This window comes from Pygocentrus nattereri, chromosome 26 (genome assembly GCF_015220715.1).
Source record: "Pygocentrus nattereri isolate fPygNat1 chromosome 26, fPygNat1.pri, whole genome shotgun sequence".
NCBI lineage: Eukaryota > Metazoa > Chordata > Actinopteri > Characiformes > Serrasalmidae > Pygocentrus > Pygocentrus nattereri.
This window is the reverse complement of record NC_051236.1, coordinates 15,608,870-15,631,548: the sequence shown is the minus strand read 5'-3', so window position 1 is coordinate 15,631,548 and position 22,679 is coordinate 15,608,870. Positions and strand designations below refer to the sequence as shown.

General features: G+C 39.8%; 2 protein-coding genes across 3 annotated transcripts; one reads left to right on the top strand and one right to left on the bottom strand.

Moving 5' to 3' along the window:
* The first annotated feature begins 337 nt into the window (after positions 1 to 337).
* Positions 338 to 12,245, top strand: LOC108427628 (homeobox protein TGIF2). The gene is made up of 3 exons (XM_017697908.2): positions 338 to 667; positions 4,506 to 4,768; positions 7,627 to 12,245. Exons 1-3 carry the CDS (start codon positions 649 to 651, stop codon positions 8,569 to 8,571), a joined length of 1,227 nt encoding a protein of 408 aa, XP_017553397.1. The 5' UTR covers positions 338 to 648; the 3' UTR covers positions 8,572 to 12,245.
* Positions 12,246 to 12,784: 539 nt separating this feature from the next.
* myl9b (myosin, light chain 9b, regulatory) lies at positions 12,785 to 20,561 on the bottom strand. 2 transcript variants are annotated; one of them, XM_017697909.2, is made up of 4 exons: positions 20,434 to 20,561; positions 15,880 to 16,081; positions 14,378 to 14,539; positions 13,501 to 13,676 (listed from the first exon to the last, which is right to left on the bottom strand). In XM_017697909.2, exons 2-4 carry the CDS (start codon positions 16,061 to 16,063, stop codon positions 13,501 to 13,503), a joined length of 522 nt encoding a protein of 173 aa, XP_017553398.1. In that variant the 5' UTR covers positions 16,064 to 16,081; positions 20,434 to 20,561. The 2 variants fall into 2 exon arrangements, with proteins under 2 accessions (XP_037390832.1, XP_017553398.1); XM_037534935.1 differs by lacking the exon at positions 20,434 to 20,561 and having other exon boundaries at positions 12,785 to 13,676; positions 15,880 to 16,063.
* Between the last annotated feature and the right edge of the window lie 2,118 nt (positions 20,562 to 22,679).

Here is a 22,679-nt window from a genome sequence, read left to right as displayed (position 1 = left end):
AGGCTGTAGGTTATGTGCTTTGACATAATCAAAGAGGCTGCCTTTTGGCGACAATGTGCAGTCTAGCCACAAAAATAAGAACTTTATTCATTATTTCTGTCCTAAACAAGAAACTGCAACAGCATATTATATCAGACCCGTTAAAAGGCAGGTTGACTATCAGCGTCGATGAGTTTCTCGCGAATCTGTTGGCTGAATTTTGAATGAAACGCTTAAACTCGGCTGTCACTCATTAGGCGGTGATGACATCCTGTCGTCGCGTAGCAGCAGCCGGGGGTTCTGATTGGCTGGATGGCCACGAGGAGGCGGGGCTTAGGGGCGCCGCTGTCACTGGCAGACCGAGAGTTGGCGTCGCTGCTACTGCAGGTAAAGCGGGACAGATTTGTCAACAAGATTTGATGCTTTTGGTGGTATGCGCAGGAAAATGAGACGGATCCGCTAACGAGCTGCGGTGCACTTCGGCGCGATACACAGAGAGCGGCTGTCGAACAGACTGAAGGAAAGAGAGAGAGCAACAACACCTTGTCTTGGCGAGAAAGAAAAAAAGGAACGAGATCCCGTTGTCACCGTTTTGTCGGAAGCACGCATTTCTTCGCCAAGGAATTTCGAAAGCTGCGGATTTTTTTGTGAAACATTATCCAACAAAGGATGAAATCTGCTAAAAGAGGTAACTTGAAATTTGGCAAGTTTTCTGTTCTTTCGCAGAGCCGTTCTCTGTGGTGGACGACTGGCGAAGAGTGAGCGACTGTTGGTTTTAACAGGAATGTGGCTTTTTGTTGGGAGCAAATGCAGCGTGTGTTTGGGTTTGAATGCGGACGGGGCTGTTAGCTGTAGCCAGTTAGCTAACGTTACTTAACCTACAGCCAAGCATGGTGTCCATCTGGCGCTGCCAGCGAGGACAGTTGTGCATGTTTGAGGAGAGCGTGGCTGGATGTGTCCTTTTGTAGTAGCCATCGCGGGGATTGTGAATCTTTCCGAGCCTTGTGTGTTTTTCCCCTGTGAGAGCGGTCTGACGTGGTCCCTTCGTGCCCTTTGTTATGTCCCGTAGCATAATGCGGCTAATTTGATGTGTGCTGATGTTGTTGTGGCTGATTGTGGACGTGGTTTTTGTTTCGGACGCAGTTTCGTGAACTAAGCGGTTAGCTAGCTGGCTGCTTAGCACACTGGGCTACGGGGAATTCCACTTGGCTGGTGTTCAGTGTTTGGAGGCAAAACGCGAGCTGACTGTTTGAAACGGTGACAAAGTGCCGTCACTGGCTGCGCTGCGTGATGCACGCTTGGGAAAGTTTGTCGCCGCGTCGGTTGTGTTTGTAAATCTGAGGGTTTTAATTTAACCTCAGAGTTTTATTTCTCACTACTCACCGCGAATGTTTTTTGTTTTAAAACGACTGCAGTACAAACAGGTAGCTTTACTTCTATTAGTAACTCTTAAACTCATTTAAATGTGAGCAAGTCTCGAAGGGGAATTCCAGCGATTTTTCAAAATTTCTGCCTAATTCAGGGGTTGATCTAGGAATAGTCCTCCAGAGTGGTTTGATGTGAAACTGTTCATTTGCAGAGAAAGTTACCGACACCGTGGTGGTGATGGGAACCAGGAGTTCCGATGTCCACAATGCAAACATTTTATTTACTCAATGCACTTTTCAAAAACCACAAGTGATCCTACATTTGTTTTCTGAGTTTGTATTGTAACACTGATGAAGGTAAAGTAACGGCTTGGGGATTATTTTCACTTAGAGCACTCATCGTATATCCCTCCACCTTATGATTTTTAAAATTTTATTTAAAATGTTTTAGATCCAAACTTTGTCTTAAACTACCGTAAACCAGTCTTTTGGACACCAGACAGTGCATTTTTTTAAAATTTCTCAGTGAGGGAGTTTTTAGAGGCGCTAAACTCAGACGTCTGGTTCCTATCACTACCGCTGTTAAAATTCTGACTCTGCAAGTGTCTCCGAAACAAAGCATTTCACACCAAAACGCTCTGAATGACTTTGTTGACATGTTAATCATTTTAATTATACAGAAGTGTTGAGAAATGGGTGGAGTTCCCCTTTAAGGACACGCACACATCTCCAAAGCTCAAACTTTTTATCCCAGCCAGTATGACAAGAGCAGCAGCGCAGTCTCATGACTGTCGAGCCCACGCAGCCACAAACCTGCTGTCAGCGCCTTCATTTAGCCTCGTGTCTACTCGTTTCTAGTGACTTTCAGCGCAAAATCGCAGCAAAACTAGACGTAGATGCGGGTCACTAAAGCGTTTGAATGGTTTGTCGACTAGTTCTAGTTAATGAAAATGCAGCGGTGGTACCAGATTCGAATTTTCCATTCCACCTTAAATGTGTTGCGGTTACATTCTGGCGCATGTGCAGCAATATAATACGAATGCTGCACCATTTAAGGTGGAACGGGGAATTCGAAGAAGAAGCCAGCTTCAGCCTCGTCCACCGATGTGACTGTAGGCTGGCTGCACGTCCGGAGGGACGGAGGGAGGGGGAAATGGCAGCTCTGTGAATGGAAATGAGCACTAAAGCCCTCAGTGCTTCAGACGGATACTGCACACACAATCTCCTTTGTTAGAGGGGCACGTAGGAACTCCCACATTTCTAACTGCTCTTGAGGGCTTCGGGTTACACCAGCGGGGCGAAAGACAATCCACACCGCCGCATTTCTTTTCAGTTGTTCTCTGAGGAAAACTACTGTGTTGTTGCTAACATTTAGCAAGCACGCTTTAAACGGAGACGCTGCGTTATTGTTTCACAGGCAGACTGGTGTCCATTGTAGTGCTGTTTTAAGTCATGTTCAGCAGTTCAGGGGTTATGAAGTGGGCATGGACTCCCAGCCAAGGGCGTCACATCAAGCCTGGTTTTTCACAACAAACTTGTCAACAAATGGTTGAGGTAGAAATGTGGGATTTATTTTCCTCCCCTAATGGGGGGAATTGTGCACTTTAGCCCAGCGTTTTTCCAACACATCGAAGGCTCAGTGTACTTATGGTATTAATATTTCAAATGATTTAGTCTAGAGATTCATAATCTCCAAATATTTATTTGGACCAACATTGTTGATTAAGGTGCTAAATCTGAGGGCTAATTTTGAGTAATTGCAGAGTCAGAGACCTTAAGGACGGGTTTCCCGTGCAAGGGTTAAGCCAAGTCCTGCACTAGATGTGATTCTGGTTGGAGATTTTTCACTGAAGGGTAAATTCAGTCCAGGACTTGATCCTTATCCAGCAAACTGACCCTAGAAGTAGTTTTCCCTCACAGCACTTTAGGTGTTAAGACAGTAGAACTCCTGGGGCTGGTGTCCAAGGCCCACATTAAGCCTAAGCCTAGGCTAAAAAGATTTCAGTTTAGACCAATATTTGATTTAATCCATCCCCACAGAACCAGCCCATAATTCTCAGATTAGTTAAGCAAAAACTAAGATTTTGATTTCTGGCACTTGTTTGAAGTCTGGAGTATTTACTTGTGGATGGCCCAAATGAAGAAGAAAGCTAGCTGCTTAGCAATCCACACTTAAGTTTGATGGGACAGGCTGGAATGGTGCGGCCTAGTTCCCAGATTTTGTGTGGTAAATCGAAAGAGGAGGAAGCATAGGGGATGAAAGGGAGGAAATTAAAGGGTAGATAGATTAACTCCCACCCCACCTCTTCTTTGCCTTCACTTTAGGTAATCATTATCTAAGCTCTAAAGATGTGTGTGCTCAGTCTTTGTAAGCATATTATTCACATCTTGTCACACTGCAGTGCCAGGGTGGACATTTGGTTTCTGCATTTATATACAAGATGTTACAGCAGTCAGCCTCAGTCACTTTTAACAGCTCTTCCAGCTGGTTTTGGAGATGATCTGATGTTTACTGAAATTTGTGAAGCTCCGATGCATGGAAACCTCTTTTTAAAAACAAAAACAAGCAAAAAAAAAACTCCTTTATCTACCAGATTTCATTTTGACATGGCGATGTTGGAAAGTTGAGGACAATTGTGCAATTTTTGAAGCCATATTAATGCAATGCAAATTTTGAAGTACTGTTTAATTAAGAACAGTGGGTCTTAAAATATGCCTCCATAATACTCTTGTTATGCTGTAAGGGTTGATGTTGTAAAAGATGCATGCTGTGATATATCTGAAGTAATGGCTTTCTGTTCCCTGTAAAGAGTTGTTCTAAATATATGATTAGAATAAGGTATTTATGATATCTGCCATAGTTGGAGCTTTTCCATATTCTGACCACAATAGGGTTACCATCTGTGAAAATGTAGTAAATGTCTGGCCAAAGGCAGATCAATGTGTGTGGACATGTTTTATCTGATCCACTGTTTTGTCAACATGGCTTGTCATTAAACTGAAATGCATGCTGTATCTGTATTGTGTAAGATGATGCAGGAAAACCAGATCTATTCACTTGTATCCTCGAGCCAGTTTGAAGCACATTCCTCTGCCATTTCTATCCCATGTGTTTTTATTTGAGACCAATAAAATCCTCTGTTGCTCTGGTTTCCTCAGCCTTTGAAGAGGAGCATGGTGGAGAGACGGAGTTTTCCGCCATGTCGGACAGTGACCCCTGCGAGGATGACAATTACCCGCTTAATCTTTCCACTGGTTCCGGAGGAGCAGGGGGTTCCGCCAAGCGCCGCCGTCGTGGAAACCTGCCCAAAGAATCCGTTCAGATTCTGAGGAGTTGGTTGTACGAGCACCGTCTCAATGCCTATCCTTCTGAGCAGGAGAAGCTCAGCCTATCTGGGCAGACTAATCTGTCTATCTCACAGGTGAGCTTTGTAATGCACATCAATCTGCTCAGTATTGTGGGTGTAACAGTCTCTGTAGCATGCTTAGTGTCAGACAAAATGTTCACATGTTCCCATAGTCAAATATTCCCTGTCTCTACAGTGCCCATACATTTGCATTCAGCAATGATCAAACTGTCAAATCCATTAACAAAAATGGCATTGAATGGCTGGACACACAGGGTGGGAAATCTCAGCCTTGTTCTGTCCTTGACTGAGATCCGGGAGCTGCAGTGTTGTCAGTGTGAAGGAATGCAGGCACTGAGGCCTTTGCTCTGTCTGTGGCTTTGCATATTTCCCTCCAATCTCCATTAGAGCCAGCTGTTTGAAAGCATGGAGTACACAGTTCAGCCACTGGAGGGTGCACGCAGACACCCAAGGTTCTGTAATAAGCTGGAGCCAGGTGCTCTCATCAGTCTATTAAAAGAAAGGTTCACTGAAAAATCACATCTACTGTTTGCCCCTTACCTCAAATGTAGTTAATGAGCCAAAATGTGCTTGGTTTCCAAGATTTACTGCAAGACTAATTTAATCTGTCATTATTAAGTATTTTGGGTAACCTAGACCTTCATTACTCTACACATCAAACATGTCTCAGCTGATCAGCTGTGTTTGGTTTAAGGGGGTTTAAGTTTGAGTTTTTATTTATTCCTTGTCAAGTGAAGTAGTTCAGTAATTTTGTTAATAGCTAGTCAGATCTGAGCAGTCTCATTACTGATCCAAGTCTCTGTGTCAGATCAGAGCCTCCTACTCTGTAGGCTTTCTTGTTGTTGCATGTTTTCTGACTGCACTGTAATGAGTGATCTCATTAGAGTCTTCAGTGAAAAGGAATGTCGCTGTAAAGTTTGAACTAAAAGAAAATGCACTAAAATACTGAAAATGAGATGTAAAGTGAAATTAAATCTTAAAGGGAACTCCACTGACTCAAAATTACTGCTTAATTCAGAGTGGTTTGATGTAAAATGGTTCATTGTGGAGAAACCTACCAACTGGGATTTCTTTACAGTGGTAGTAGGAACCAGAAGTCACAATGTTTACAACACACACAGCCATTTTATTTAAAATTCATAACCTAGATTGTGAACTTAGCTGTGTCTTTTATGTAATGTTAGGCCTGTCACAATTACATAATCACCTGACCGCAGTCATTTAATCTGTCCGCAGTTATTTTTCACAATCATTAGATTTCACAATCACAGCAAGCATAATGTGAGCTGGATGCATTTTCATTCATTTGCCTGAGCCAAACAAATGTAAATAAAAGAAGTAACTTTTTCTAGTTCTCCTAACCTAGAGTTTTACACTTCAACTGCGTGGTATAAGAGGAATGTTTGTTAACCTGATAGCTAGAATAACTAATGCAGATTTTAGGATGCATACTTGCAGTTTTCTGCTCACATCTCTGTTGTCGCAATGAAAACTGAAGCTTTGGCTTACTGTGACTGTAGATACTTATGCGAAGTGCAGTCTGTCTAGCTAAGCAAGACAGCTAATAAGACAGTTTAGATGCTTTAGACTTAGTTGCCTAAAGTAAATAAAACACAAACCATTAATTGCAGTTATTTTTACAAGAGTTAATCTTCAGCAAAGAAATTTTACTGTTGATGGTAAAATAGTGGTAAATCTGAAACTTTTGCCTTACAGTACTCCGCATGTACTCGGTCATGAAAGTATTTAAAAATGATTTAAGCTAAAATCTTCCATTGGGCAGTGTATTCATAATCTGTGTAACGTCTTTCTGTAAATGAGCTTTTAGAGGCTTTAAGCTCTTCAGATGTCTTTCTTCTCACCACCACTAAATGTTTGTGACTTAAATGCAATATTCTAGAGAAACTTCACATCAAACCACTCTGAATGAGTTTGTTTAAATCTTGATGATTAAATTGTGGAGAAACTGAAAATATGGTGGAATAACGTTTAAAGGGGAATAACATGTTAGTTCGGTAAGGATGAAACTAATCATGAATGATTCCGTATGCAAGGCTTGTAAAATCTTATTGATGCAGAAATGTTGCTGTTGTTCATTAGTATCGGCTTATAGAGTAGCCACAAAAAGTATTAGGAAACCTTTAACCATTGAATCACATTTTCTAAACCTAAAGTTCTTTAGGTCACTTCATTAAATGTTTAGTGACGTTATCTCTGCTAGAAGTGCTTTTCTCTGAAACCATGTCAAACTAATGGTTGACACTGTGTGGAGAAATTGGGGAATTCTAAACAGACTGCACTGAGGGTATTGTAAAGCACTGACATGGGGCTGTTATTCTTACAGTGATGTCAGTGAGCAGGTGTTTATAGACGGGATCATGAATTCATAAGTAAGAGAGGGAAAGATATTTTGAACTATACCATGGGTAACACCGTCTCGTCCAAATATAGCCATAGAAGTGTCCAGACCTTCTGAAAGTTAGTAGAATTTGATGCTTGTGATTCATTCATTTTTCCAGGGGACTGACTTTGCTACTTGGTGTGAGACACAGAGCTTTATACACTTAAGTGTGGCACAAATGTCCAAATGATTTTTTGGGGCCACTGTATGAGCATTAGTACTCATTGACAGTGTAGTATAAACAGCAAAATAAATGGTATTAAAGAACTTGTTGTCACTTTGTAGCATAGTCGATTACAACAGATAGCACTCAAATTCAACGTATTTGTAATAAAAGCCAATGGGAGGGGGGCTTCAGTTTTTCTGTTGCTTTATTATACAGTTGTCTGCACTGATTAACTGCATGCTCCAGATGCAGCGCACAGATTAGGTTAAACACTGGGGCATTATTCAGTTTTGCAGTTTGGCATTTTACATTGTGTAATACTTCTATATTTTCTATTTGTGATAGATCTGTAACTGGTTCATCAATGCCAGACGACGGTTGCTTCCTGACTTGCTCAGGAAGGATGGAAAAGACCCCACTCAGTTCACCATTTCCCGGCGCGCTGGCAAAACAGACAGTCGACCTATCGGCTCTTCTTCTCCAGACCATGGTATCCCTCCTTCTGTGCCCACATCTCGCCCCTCTGTCATTCGGCCTGCCCCTACGCTGGATTTGAGCATGTTGGGTAATACAGCGACGGCCATTCTGGCGGGGGCTGGCTGCCTGGTGGGTTCCAGTTTGACAAATCGAGATGGAGGTGTCAAGGCTCTTATGCAGATGGACACTCAGGGTTTGTTGAAAAAAGAGGGTTTAGCTGGCTCTCCTAACCCCAGCATCACTACCATTCCACCCTCTTTATCCAGCAGTTCAAGACTGGGTACGATGAGCCCTAATGGGGTGCTGTTCAACACGCCACCCCCTACCCCACCAGAGCTCTGCCCTCACGATTTCAGTGACCTGAAGCTGTTGGTGGACGCAGCGCTACAGAGAGCAGCAGAGCAGGAAAGCCAGAGACAGAAGGAGCAGCAACAGCAGCCACCTTCAGCCACAGCACCCCCTGCTGTTTTGGGAGCAGAATCTCTGAGCAAGGACCTAGAGCAAGAAAGGAGCAGCAGAAGCTTGGTGTCCAGCAGCCAGTTGGACTCTGCTCTGAGCTTGAAGGAGAAGGGTGTTCTCCCAGTGTCTGTGCCAGTGTTAAATGCTTCAGCTCTAGCACCCCCTTCTGGAGGGCCCAGTGTCAGCTTGGCTTTGGTGCCCCAGAGGGTCACTTCAGCTGTGAGTTTCCAGCCAAGCAGTGTGTGGAGTGTGGTCCACAGCCCAGTGCGACCAGCCAGTCCAAGCCCAAGCAGTGTCACGCACACCTGGAGCTCACAACATACACTCCATGCAGTCAGGGAAACGGTAAATTGAGAGAAATTACTCTAGGACACGTGCATGTAAGCACACTCAGTTATAAGGGACAAAAAAAAAAATCAAAGTACATTCCCTTTCAACCATTTAATGAATGCAACATCTCTGCTGTGGATTCTCATATTCATGTAGTTGTCGAAGTCTCTTATTTAGGTTGAAGTAGGACAACCATGTGACAGCAATGTTACTGTTGACTTTGGTTGCCCTAATATTCCCCAGTTGTCATGGATGTGCTCTGATGGTTGCTAAACAACCAGCTGGAAACTCCTTGTCTGTGTGTCAGAACCTGATTGTAGAATCGGACACCAAGATCACCTTATATTGACAAAAAGGATGTTTTTTTGTTTTTTTTTTGTGTGTGGTGTTTTTTTTTTTTGTTTTGTTTTGTTTTTTAAAGCAGCAAAACTTTTAAATGACTTGAGCATTTTCATTACATGAGAGGTATTTAGTGTCCTATCACTTCTGCACAATAGCAATTGAGCATTTGATAATATTGGGCCTAAAAGGGGAAGAAACTCTAAAAACCTCCAAACCAACGTACCTTTCTCCAAGAAGGAAAATACTAAACTGGGCATTTTCAGATTCCTACTAACAGTTTTATCCTGAACTTCCATAAACACCAGCAGAGTTAGTCATGTGGTACAAGATGCATTTGTTATTTGTGTTTTCTATATAAGAGAAGATACTTTTTAATTAAAATGGTGGAATTTGCTTTCAGGACCGACATTTGGAGTTATACAAGTGGCCTTGTTCAGTATTTGCCTTAGAAATTTGTGAAAGTTCTTCTATACTTAAGAACTGCAGTTAGATTGTGTTTGCCTGTATGCACCAATGTCCTGTCCTAGGGTTAGATCAGTAGACTCTTATGTAGCATGGCTAGCTAATTTTATGTGTCTCTTGAATGCTCCTAGAAAACCAGCATGCTAAGTGTCTGATTGCTGGTGCTGTGAAAATCAGCATCTGTTGGAGAACTGAGGACCAAGCACCTGGATGTAAAATCCCTGTTCAGTCTAGGAGTCGATTTACTGTGTGTCCTAAAACCTCCTCTCATAGTGTAGCCTCGTATGTTATTTGATACCTCGTTCCAGTTGCCTGAAACCACTGCAAATGAAACCACTACTTCCAAGGATCACTTTTTTTTTTTCAGACTTTCTCTCACATCTGTGTTTTCGTATGGTCATTTGTACATTCTGCACTTTATTTCTATATCTTTCATTGCTGCCAGTACTTGTAAACACGATCATGTTCAATGTAAACTCAAACCCTCTTACCCTGTTCTTTCCCAAATTAAGGTCAGAGATTTTTTTTCTTACTCAGTCATCCCAAATCGTCTTCCATAGCCCAGTCTCTGCCTCTTTGTGTGCAGTGTCTAAAGATGAGAGCGATGAGACAGATGGGTGGGAAATTGATTGTACTGCAGAGCATATAGCTCAGCATGACTGCGCCTCTGCAGCCTCTGTCCAGAGAGATGGCAGCCGAGTGGTCATCGATTTCTTCAGAGTCATGCTGTATTTTGCCTTTCTGTGTCAGACACATTTTAACTGGGTTGTAGATTGTAGTCCTTTTACCAAATTAAAGGTGGTTGGTCATGGTGTTATAGGGCTGTGGCACACTGACCCAGTGTTCTCCAGAAAACACTTCCAGAATAAGCAGCATGAAGGAAAATATTTTCGAACAGCGTGACTGGAGGACCACCTTTATAGGAGACGGAAACCGAGGGCGGGAGTCCAGCGCGGGTTTGCGTTTTCTTTGCTCCAACATTCCAACCGAACCTGACCGTCAACTCAGTCAAATCAAGTGTGCTTGATCAGGAAAAACTCCAAACTCTGCAGGAATCCAGTCTTTCACAACCAGCGATTCCCAACTCTGTTCTAGAGACTTCCCCATGATCACACACTGGTGCACAAACCTAACTTTGTGTTTGTTGGTGTTTAGAAAACTTTGGGCTGGCGTGCTCCAGGTTTTAAAGGGAACACCGCCTCATTTTGCTTCCATGAGAGATGCCATTAATGTTTTATCTTGTTTGTATCTGATATCTGAAGACAGTACAAGAGGGATCAGAAGTGAGATGTTTCAGTGATCAGTATGGGAACTCTGTTGCTGTGAGCCTGTTGTGTTTCTCCAAGACTTGAGGGACGGAGTCACAAGTAGTATTTCCATACATGTATCGGCTGATACTGTTATTTTGGAGTTTGTACCTTTTTAAACCTGTATTCAGTAATGGGCAAAAGTGTACAGATTGTCTACTTATGTATTGCTAGAGGTTAAAAAGGATGCTTTATGGACAGCCACAAAGTATGTCTGTGCGTGGTATGCGTTGCTATCATGACATTGATGTGTTTGTGGTTGGCCTGTGTTCAGCCTTGGTCTGCATGCTGGTAGGCATTATTTTTAAGCCTTCTAAAACCTTTTATGGGATGGTGTGGGACACAAACCCACTTGAAACAATGTTTCACTTCACTTTCCTCAGTTTGTTGCTGATTTTATTGTAACCCCAGCCCTCTGATAGTGGCCTCATGTTTTTTTCTATGGTCATAGTTTCCATGAAACTGTTGTCATGTGTTATTGCCGACATGCCTTTTCTGTCCTGATTTGTGTTTTTAAAAAAATTCTGTTTGTGCCTCTCTAAGCATGAGGTATATGTATTTAATGCATATTATCTTTCAGTTTACTTACTGTGGTGCCATTTTCTTATGCTTTTTTTTTTTAAACCAGTTTCCATCAAACTAAGCTAACTCAATCTTGTGCTCTAATCATGCAAATGCTGTGTAAAGATCTACTCTTATGTTTTCTAATAATGTGTATGGTTATATATGATGAAGCTGGCCTTTTATCAGTACTGTTTTGTTTTGTCTGAGCATTTCTGCAGTACTGTAACCATTTCAATGTGGTGTCATTTTCTGTTATTGATTGTCAGCTTTGAGCTAGTCTCTCAGGTTGGGGTTGTCATTTGGTCCTCTAGTACAGTGTTGAGCCACTGGGTTATGAATAGTGAGTTTAAAAGGGTGTTTATTTGAGAATGGGTAATGCATTAGGCTAGTATTTGACTCAGAAGCCCAGCTTTGGCTCTCTGAATGCAAAACCATGACACGTTTTTGTGTTCAACTACATGATTAAACCCAGTGTACCACTACTTCAGATACCACTGTGAGCATTCCGTTAGTTGCTGACTTACTGGAACAATGATGGGTACTGGATGAATCCGTATATTTTTAAAAGATGCTCTATTTTTTCACTTCGGTAGAACGACTGATGTTAATATTCTAGATACTCTATCTATTTAGCTGAGAATGGGTCTTGTAGATGCCAATGTTAAGTGCATGTAAATATTTACTGGGTCAGGTTTTGTCTTTTTGGCATAGTTCTCATTTTTACTATATATATAACGTGTATCTTTTCTCTTTCTCCTTCTCTCTCACCAAATACATTAAGATGGATGTAAATAATTTGTTTGACATTTCATGTAATATCATGTGTATCAAGTAAATAAGTATGGACAGTAAACTTGGCATTTGTGCCTTACCTGAGAACAAGGGAATCTTCCCAGCTTTTCTAGAAATTGGACTAGTCTGTGCAATATCTGCCTTAAACTTGTGACTTTTTTTTTTTTTCCTTTTTCCTTCCCTCTTTTTGTACAAACATTTCAGAGAAATAAAGTCAAATTTTCATATAAAGTTGGCTGTATGAATGTGATTTGGTGAAAGTGTGGTGTAGAGAAACTTGCCTTGTCTGATTTTTATTTTATGTGCTCTGTAAACTACTATCCAATATGTCTGAACCTGCACTTTTTTTTCTGAAGTAATGTTAATAATGGAAATGTATGCAGGAATCTGAAGTTTTGCCTTACCACACCCTGGAAGTATACCTCGCCATATTGGTATGTATTTAAAAATACATTGTAGGCCAAAAGCTTTTCAAAACTTAGGATTACAGATGCTTCCTGATACCTGTGACACTTTTCATGTAAATACTCTGTGATGGAGCTTTTAAAGGTATTAAATGCTTTGGCCTTCTAGTTCATCACAATCAGTGTAAACAATTCTTTTGACAAGTTACTCCTAAATGCCACATTTTTGCATCAAACCACACCAAATGACTTGACTTGCATCTTAAATTATGTAGAAATTGTGAAATTGTAATTCTCTTCTGAGGGATGTAAAATGGTCTAGCTGCATGAGCTCAGCCAAATCCAACATGACAGAAGATCTGAAGATATGAACAGCAATTGTGGTTGTCTCCCATTTAATTAGTTATCTGAATGAAATTTGACACAGGTAGAAAATTTGCATCATTCACTGGTCCCACAATGACAAGCTAAGGCACATTAAAAGACCCCAACTTTTCAGAAATACCTCCAAAAAAATTTTTTGGGGGGGGAATTGACCTCCCATGTTCAAAAGCTTACTGGTTATTGGTCTTTGTCATTACACAGATGACTCGTGAATGCCATTAAAATCCTTCAGCCGTGTTTCAATAAATAGTTTTAAGTGGCATAAATCTTTGGGTCACACCACAGACCTGCAATTACTGCTGGAGGAAGAAACAATGTTATAGTTTCTTCTAAACAAGTAATCAGATGAAATTAAACATTGAAGTAAGTGATTCCCAATGAAGCTTAAAACAATGTTGGGTCACGATACATTGCATATTTTTTGATGCATAACTTCATATCTGTAATATCTGTTTAGTATTGGAAATAAACATCCACACAGGTCTGTGAACTACAGAATTCTTTAAGGCACAGCTGGAGAGGCAAATAAGCAGAGGTAAGTAGTTATAACCGTTGTTTTTTGTACTGTGATAATGTTCAAATATCATGATAGCAAATTTTTAGCTTTAGAACAGTTCATTTCTTTTTTCCATCTCATATGTACATCATTTATCTGAACAGAATGCACTCTGCAGCCAGGCATAAGAGTCTGTGGGAGATTAGATGTCGTCCTTGTCTTTGGCCCCGTGTTTGAGGATACGAGTGAACTCAGCATAATTGAAGTTTCCTTTCTTGTCAATGGGAGCCTCTCTGAACAGCTCGTCCACTTCCTCGTCGGTAAAGCGGTCTCCCATAGTGGTCAACAGCTCTCTTAGGTGATCTTCGTGGATCACACCTGCACAGGTGAAGCAAAAGTATCAACAAGACTGTAGAAGGACACATCAAACTTCAAAATGTTATACATTATGTACTAATGTCACGGTCATAACAAAAACCTTATATTTCAAAAATGGTAACTTTATAGAAAAAAAACACACATTTATTCTAGTTTTATTCCAAGTCATTTTAGACAGTTATTACCATTATTACTTTTTAAAATCACTTATCATGAATAGCAGCTGTTCACATCCCTATTAGTATTATTTAGTTGTCGTTATAAGCCATTATTATTATTTACAGTAATTGTCTTTTGTTTTTTTATCATAAACACTAGTGCTATCAGTGGCTTTGCACATAAATTCCTTTGTGATTTATACTGTGTAAATTATGATGCAACAAATCTAATCCTTATGTAAAGATTTAAAAGATTTACATTGTAGTCTTTGTGTATAATATTATATATTATATGATATTATATTATATTATATATTCATTCCAGTAACCTCAAGAATTAGTAAAATACCTCAGCATCTACTCGGATCACATGTAAACCTAAAATTTATCTTGCATAAGCATCTCAAAATAAATCCCTCCCCACTGAGATTAGTAACAAAATATGTTTCTGATATGAGGCCAGTTTTGCATCATTACTTTTTTGGAAACCGTGAAGGTGAGAGCTTAGGCCAGTAGTACAAGTAAGTGTCAAATTTGGCTCACCAGAGCCCTCTTCATCAAAGCAGGCAAATGCATTCCTGATCACGTCCTCAGGGTCAGTTCCGTTCAGTCGCTCTCCAAACATGGTGAGGAACATGGTGAAGTTGATAGGACCTGGAGCTTCACTCATCATGCCCTCCAGGTAGTCATCAGATGGGTTCTTACCTGCACACAGATACCAGATACATCAAACCTTTGCAATCAAGTGAAAATTCAGTTATTACTTTCACAGTAATGTTAGTGTGTCTGACATACAAAATGTCAATGTTATATGAACTCAATTTTGCATGCTGTTATATACCCCATGCATTAATATCAAGGGTCTAACATGTTAATTTCATTCAATTGTGATTTGAGATTTCAGGATGCGTTTCACCACAATTCGATTGTCATTAACATAATGAATACACAAACGTCACTGGAAAAACTATTTATACAGTAGTAGAATATAGTCAATAAAAATAATATATCCAGCTTTATACTCTCAAGAATAGATAAATATAAAATTTAACACACTTATAATACTGTGCAAAAGGCAGAGACCAACTTTTATTTATTGAATAATTTCCAGCTAAAATGTCTATTAATAACAAGTTATTCATTTTCAGGTGTGATATGTCTGAGGACACTGCATGTAAAATAATCCATGTACACAAAGAAGGAAAAAAAAACATGGGAGAGTAACAGGAAAAATAATAGGAGTTTAAACAGGAGTTCAAAAATTATTAAAAAGATATAGAGGACAGAGAACTCCCAACAAAATGACATGGCAGACCACCAAAGCGGTCACCATCAGATAAACAGTACTTAAAGCGTTCATCTTTGAGGAATTAGAGAAAATCAAGCTCCACTCTCGACTCAGATCTGGGGGAAAAAAATCTGTCCAGCCTTCCAAATGTAATGCTATGAGTCTGAAAAAAATAGTAGCTGTTACTGAGAAAAGAAAGAACATTTGCAAATCAAACAAAGGAGCTGTTGGTGTTCTCAGAACAATTAACTGACCATCCCAGAGTCTAGAACTCAGCATCATTGAATCTGTATGTGATTACTTGGATTATGAGAAGCAGAAACTGTACCCAACTTCTAAGACTGAACTTTAGAAATGTGGATTCCGATGCCTTTGAAAAACTGAAAGCAAGTCTCCTAAAAAGACTGGCAAAGGCAAAGTAGCAAGCACAGTAAATACTGAAAAACGTGATGCATTTAGTTGTTAAAGCTTCTGTGAATTTTCTGTTTACTGCTTTCTTCTAACACTGAAAAATGAATAACCTGTACTTTATGGCTGTTTTAACTGTAAATTAATAAATATTAATTAATTAATTAATTAATTAATTAAGGATTGTCTCTGAATTATGCACAGTACTGTAGATGCCGTATTTTAATATAAACCAATCCAGTAATTAGTTATAATAATAAATGCAGTGCCTTCTTGCATTTTCACACACCTATTATTTACATTGAAATGCGACCCATGAATGTCACTGTTTTTCTCTTCTCTGACTCACCCAAGGAGGCCAGCATGTCATGTAGATCTTCCTTGTCGATAAATCCATCCCTGTTCTGGTCAATCATGTTGAAGGCCTCCTTAAATTCCTGGATCTGAGACTGGTCGAACATGGCAAACACATTGGAGGTGGCCCTCTGAGGCCTTTTCTTGGTGGTTTTCCCCTTGGCACGCTTGCTGGACATGATGGCGCCTGGCTGGACCTGGAAGAGAGTGAGAGATTAGACACTTTGAAGCTGTCCGATGTCCAATATTGGAGCTTCTACTGGCTTGACAGATTTCCTGTTCTGCAGAGATATCAATGCTTGATGAGTAAAACATCTTTTATTAGTCTTTTGTTAGATGGTGCACTGTTAGCCAACATTTAGTCTTCAAAACAGGCCTCAGACTGGAGTTATGACCGATGAAACGGTGGAAGAGGAAACATGAGGGTGTTGTCACAGAGCAGCCCATGGAATCTTGTCTCTGTTCCAAACCATCATACTTACTGACCCCTCTGGGACATTTCTTTGTGATATTGACTCCAGAAATGTAGCCATGGCAGCACAGAAAGCCAGTAAAATCATGCACAGCCAGGAATCTTGCCCACATTTGAATGTGTAAAATGCCTGTTATTACTTCAAGCATGCAGTCTGGCCAAGCCCTGTTGTGTGTGCCTGTGTGTGTATGCATGCAGGTAATCCAGTAACTGTATGCTTGATTTCACTTTAGCAGAAAACAAAATTTCCCTTCTGCTTGTAAAGAAATAACACACACTATTTCAAACACTAGCTTTACTTTGTATGTTAAACAGCATTGGTGTGTTTGTTATTTTAAAATGTTACTGTGCGTCTTCCACTTCATCTGGGTGTTATCCTTCCTGTATTGGCAGATGTAAGTTATGTTAAAATCAGGCATATCATGGTATAACAATGTACATGTAGGGTATTATGGATATATTGTATACCTGAGACACTGTTTAATCATAGTGTTGTGACAAGCCTTCAGCCCTAAAGAAAACTTTTCACATTTACCACTATTTTACCATCATCAATATTACATATAAAAACTCAGCAGACATGTAGGTTCACTAGTGGTTCTGGATAGTAAATAAAACGGCTATATTGCCTCTGTAGACACAGTGACTCCTAGGTCCTATCAACACATCAACGTCAGTAAGTTTCCCTGCAACCAATTTACATCAAAACATTCTGAATAACTTTGTTTCTGTTTTAATTGATGAAGTTATGCAGAAAATCTGAAAAATGGGTGGAATTTCCCTACAAGCCTATGGAATCTATTTCTCCTTTGTATCTTTTCGTTTTATTCAGGGACCTCACTTCCTGTGTGAATTACAGGGCTGGAATCATGTTTCTGCCTAGTTTGACCCCGACTAAAATAACCCCTCACAATACAATTTGTCAATATAAGCCATGTCCAGCCCAGAACTACAACAACATCAACATAAATCATGAGCAACAGTACATTTTAAACCACTTGTTTTGTGCAGTGTGAATCAGAAGTGCAGGCCATCAGGCTTACAGTACTATAAATATATCCATTACTAATACCGGTCCATTGCTATTATCCAATGTGCTTGTTTTTAATACACACTGTCATAGAGATCAGAGAGACAGGTGTTAGCTAGCACTGACTCATGCAGGAACAGAAGGCCATGAGCTACACACTAGTATAGTGCAATGACTAACACATTGTTAATGATGATATATCACATCCTGAATAGCATATCATCACACAAAACCTTATATCTCTGATATAGTAACTTTACAGGAGCAGTTAAAAAAACTTTAACTTTACAGTATGTTCATTTAACTAGACATTTTTATCATGAAAATGTTCACACAATACAAAGCTGGCATTTTTAAATAGATTATATTAAAAGGTCAGTTTCTGTTTAACTGAGAAAATATGTGGCAGTGGCTAAAAAATACAAAATTTCTGCAATATTAAACAAGTCTCTTAAAATAAACAGATTACATCTTTTAATTTCTAAAATATATTTAAACAGTAATTCAGTAGGTTGATGTGCTCCAAGTCACTTGCTCACAGGAATGGTTATAGGAACCAGACATCCGGAGTGCTTAATGCCTCTAAAATCTCCCTCACAGAAAGCAATTACATGTGTTTTACAGTCTTTCAGATAAAGTTTTGACACACACACACACACATAATATATATCAGACCACTATTTTACCATAATCAATATTACATGTAAAAACAAAGATGTGTGGGTTCATTGGTCATTTAGGATAGTAAATAAAGGCTATGCTAATGGCATAGCTGTGGTGACCTCTGTTTTCTATCACCAACATTGTAAAGAAATAAATAAATAAGAAATAGTCACCAAGTTTCTTTATAAATCAACTTTCATATCGAACTACTCTGAATGCCTTTTTTGTACTTATTTACACAATGAAATCATGCAGAAATTTTAAAACATCAGTGGGTTTTCCGTTCAATGGCATCTCTTGTTACTGAGCATTAGGAGTCTTTGAACTGAGATGTCCGTGAAGGATGCAGTGATGTTGACTTAAATGATGAGCAGGCCCAAATATGGTCCTGTTTGAGCAAGTGGAGTTCTTCACTGTCCTTTCTAAACATTCATTAAGTTGTGCTCTCAATAAGGGCTTACTGTCTCAGAGTGTCAACAATAAAATAAGCAAATTCTTGTAAATGCTGAGTTGACACAAGCCTTATCCGATATGCAAATGCCCTGTGGTTGGCTCACCTTTGTCACTTTAAAAGCTTATAGTGAGGAAAATGGAGCAGTTACATGACAAAGAAAACCAAGGACCTCCATTTAAACTCACAGTTTTTCTGCTTTCTAAGGAGGTATACACTCTTTCTATGGGTTTTCACTTTTTCCATCCTATTTTCTGTCATCAGTGTTGTTTGGGTTTTAAACACTATTCAACTGACCTCCTACTGTAAATGTCAGGTTACATTTGGGTACGTCTGTCTGTCTTTGAGCTGGTCACCAACAGACTTGGGAAACAAATCCCTGTCTAACTTTAGAAAAGTTTTAAAGCAGAAGGCAAAAAAGGACTATTCCCAAACTTTTCACAAAGATTCTAATAATATAAAGCCTCTTTAGTCATAATAAATGTTTACTAAGACCTCCATGAGTGTGTTTAACCTTCGAGAACCCCATTTAGCTCTTTCAATATGGGTTAACATAACCAACATTGAGCTTTCATCAGTTAATCATCAGTATGATGATTAACTAGCTAATGATTTTGCTTTAGCTAATGATTTAGTTTTGTCAGTAGTTCCATTTTGTTGTAACTACCTTTGGAGTTAATCCACATTCTTCTCTTATCCGTGTGGTATTTCACAAAGGAGGATTTTCTCAGTTAGTCAGATAGCTTAAGCTCAAAGTCAAACACGTCTGGATATTCCTAAGGGACAGTCTTCAGCCTTTAGCTTAAAATTACCTGGAGTAGAACAGCACTTTGGGAAACAACCCTCAGAAATGGCTTTCTCTCTTAGGCCTCTCCACGTAGCCTTTACTCTTACAACAGACAAATCTCTAGCTCTAGGAGGATTATGAACTTTTGGCCAAGGCAAAATAAGCCAAAATAAACTCTCAATGCATGAAAGAGATGGTGAGAAATCCATCAACCTATTCTTTCAATGAAGGAGAGACACTTTGGAGCATTGCAAGCTTTGGCACAGTAGATCATTGCTAAAAGTTGTTTGATGATCTCACTGTATGCATCACACACACACACACACACACACACAGATCTGCTAGAGAAAGCACTGACCTCAGTCCTCAGTCTAAATGGGTCAGAGAGCTGGTGAAATTCTTCTTTCTGATCCACCCTGATGGAGGGAAAACCCCAACTGTCCCCTTCACTCTGAAGGCCTAACACTTGGCCAGCTTCAGTTGAGTTCAGCCCCCACAAATAAACAGCCATCTCACATGTTGCTTTGAAACATTACCGTGATGCTGACACACTTTGATAATGCTGATCATTTTCAGTCATAGATTAAATTCATCTATTATCTAATTAATAGATAATGAGCATTATTATTAATGATATAATTATCACAAAGTAGCAGTGACCCTGCTTCAAAGTGTGCTCTTCCATTCTATTTCGTGCACATTGCTCATGGTACACAGGGAAAACGTGCATTTCATTTGCTGGATGCTTCAGATGATAACCGGGTGCATTTGTTCTGCTAACCTGCCCATTTCCCCGTCATTTCATGGGAAGAAAACGGACCACATTAGGTTTTTAGGGCATCCTTTAAGCACAGAGACACACAGAAAACATGAGACCATTACCTTTGTGTAAAATAACTATCGTCTGATACATTTTGAAATTAGAAATCAGTCTCTCTCAGCGCTACAGGACAGCAAAAACACCTCGTCAGGATTAGCTTTCTACAGCCATGTAACTGGACATGCGTCAGCAGCTTCATCCACACAAGCCAACGGTCAGTCAGAGCGCAGTACAATACAGAACAAAACCCAACACTGCTGACCACAGCCTTTCTACCTTCTACACAGGTACGCAAAACAGCAAAGAGGCTCAAAGACGCTGCTCACCTTTAGCTTCAGGTGAAGAGGTGACTAGCGCACTAGGCTTTGTCAGCGTTTGCTGCGGAGAGGAGAAGGGAGGCAGTTACTACCACCGGACGAAAGTTTGTTGAAAGCATCAGCTTAGTGATACGCCCCGCCTATTTTACTTTGGGCCAATCAGACGCCCTGTTTGTCCCAAATAGGGCGGAGCCCAAGCGGGGATTTAGCCATATAAGGGCAAAGAATGTGCAGGCTGTGTCCTGCCCCTGTGTCTGTACACCACAGAATGGGATACTCATAGGAATGAGGCAGAATTGACAGAAACGCAGATAAGGCTGCCTTATTTAGAGAAAAAGAAAGGCCTGTGTGTGTGTGTGTGTGTGTGTGTGTGTGTGTGTGTGTGTGTGTGTGTGTGTGTGTGTGTGTGTGTGTGTGTGTGTGTGTGTGTGTGTGTGTGTGGTCGAGGGGGAGCTTTTACTTGGGATGGACAGAGAAGATACTGCTGGCGGTTCCCTTTCAGTTTGTGCTGCAGATCCACTTAGCTCCTACCTTTTGCTCCCTTCTTAGTACCTTTTATGGATGTCCTGGACACATTATGTGTGTCATTCTTTTACAAGTTTTACAAGTTTAATCTTTTATTCCGGTTTTCTAGGTTTAGCGTAGGGCAATGTGTTAAGCATGTAATGCAAACATAATCAAGTGCATAAAAGTAAGACATTTTGACTAGTGAGAAATACAGATGGGAGGAAGGAGAAGGAGATAGTTCAAAAGATGACAAGTTACGATGCTTGAACAGGTGGACACTATCTAGGTTTCCATTTTCCAACACTGAATTCAAGAAAACATCCATATAACTATTCAAAAACGTGTTAACCATTCTATGTCTAGAGCAATGTCTAGTTTTTACAATGTTTCTGTACCGATAAAGGCTTAGACGAGTAACAAGGTTGAGCGTTTAGCATAGAATGAACAAATTCACAAAATGTGGGTTAACCAGCATCCATGCTAAAGGCATGAGGACATGAACGACACTGGGCCTCACTCACCAACCGTTAAGAGAAGTTTCTTCCTAAAACCCTCCTACACCGTTTTCATGATGATTCTGATGTTTTCTTTATTGAGATTCGTTCTTAGGTAAGAACAGAATCTACACACACTAAAGAGCACAAAGATTTGAACAATTCGGCGGTTTGTGAACACGTCATGAATCTGACGTAAACGTTTTCTTAGGACCTTTCTCAAGAACAAATTTAAGAAAAAAATAGGAAGGTATTGGTGAATCAGGCACGTTTTTATGAGCAACTTAAAGTGTATTTTTAAATGAATGGTTTACTTTCAATCTATAATTCAGGGAATGGAGTTGAACTTTCAATCAGTGTCATAATATCACTCAAAATAAATCAAACCTTTGGGAAATTTAGATAATGCAAATAATTGTTAGTTAATATGCGACTTTCCAATATTCCAGATATTTCAGAGAGGTGAATGTGTTCAGATAGCAGGAGTGAATGTTGAAGGACAAAATTACAGTGTACATTTCTTACAACTTTAAGGAATGATCCATGAAAATGTTTCAAACAAAGATCTAAAATTGATTCACACATGAATGCAAACACAATACAATGTTTTACAGTATTAAAGTGATTATATTTCAAGATAAAGTGTAGTTATTGCATGCTACGACAGGCAAAAATACTGTTTTCTCAATGCCGAAGGGTTATTTATCTGATAATATAAATATCCTCCTTTATTTACATACATATTTACAAATGCAGTGGGTCCACTGTTCAATAGTAGAAGTGTTACATGAAGTGTTGTGTATAACTGACTACATTAGGCTTATTAGATATCACTCATAAGAGTTTAGTAGGGCCTGTTTAAAGTCTGGAAAGGAGAGTGTTTACACAGTGTTCAAACAGTTGTCTTAATGGTGGTGGGAAGACCTGTTATAAGTGTAGGCCTGGACGCTCAGTGTAGTACAGTAAAGAACAGTGTCCAGCACAAGTACAGTTTGTTTGCCCCACCAAAGATATGAAAGATATGGACTCTTACAACTGACCTAGAAACAAGAACAGTGGACCAAGTCTTTAATTAGGCATTTATGCCATTTAGAAAACAAAACCATCACCACAAATGATTTAATGCACAAATATATAACTTAACTACATACACACACCTGGGCTGCCCAGTGTGTGGTCTGTGGGCCAAAGCAAATGGTATTTCACTATATAAAACCTATCCAATTCTTATTTTCCTTATAAAAATGTGTGGGC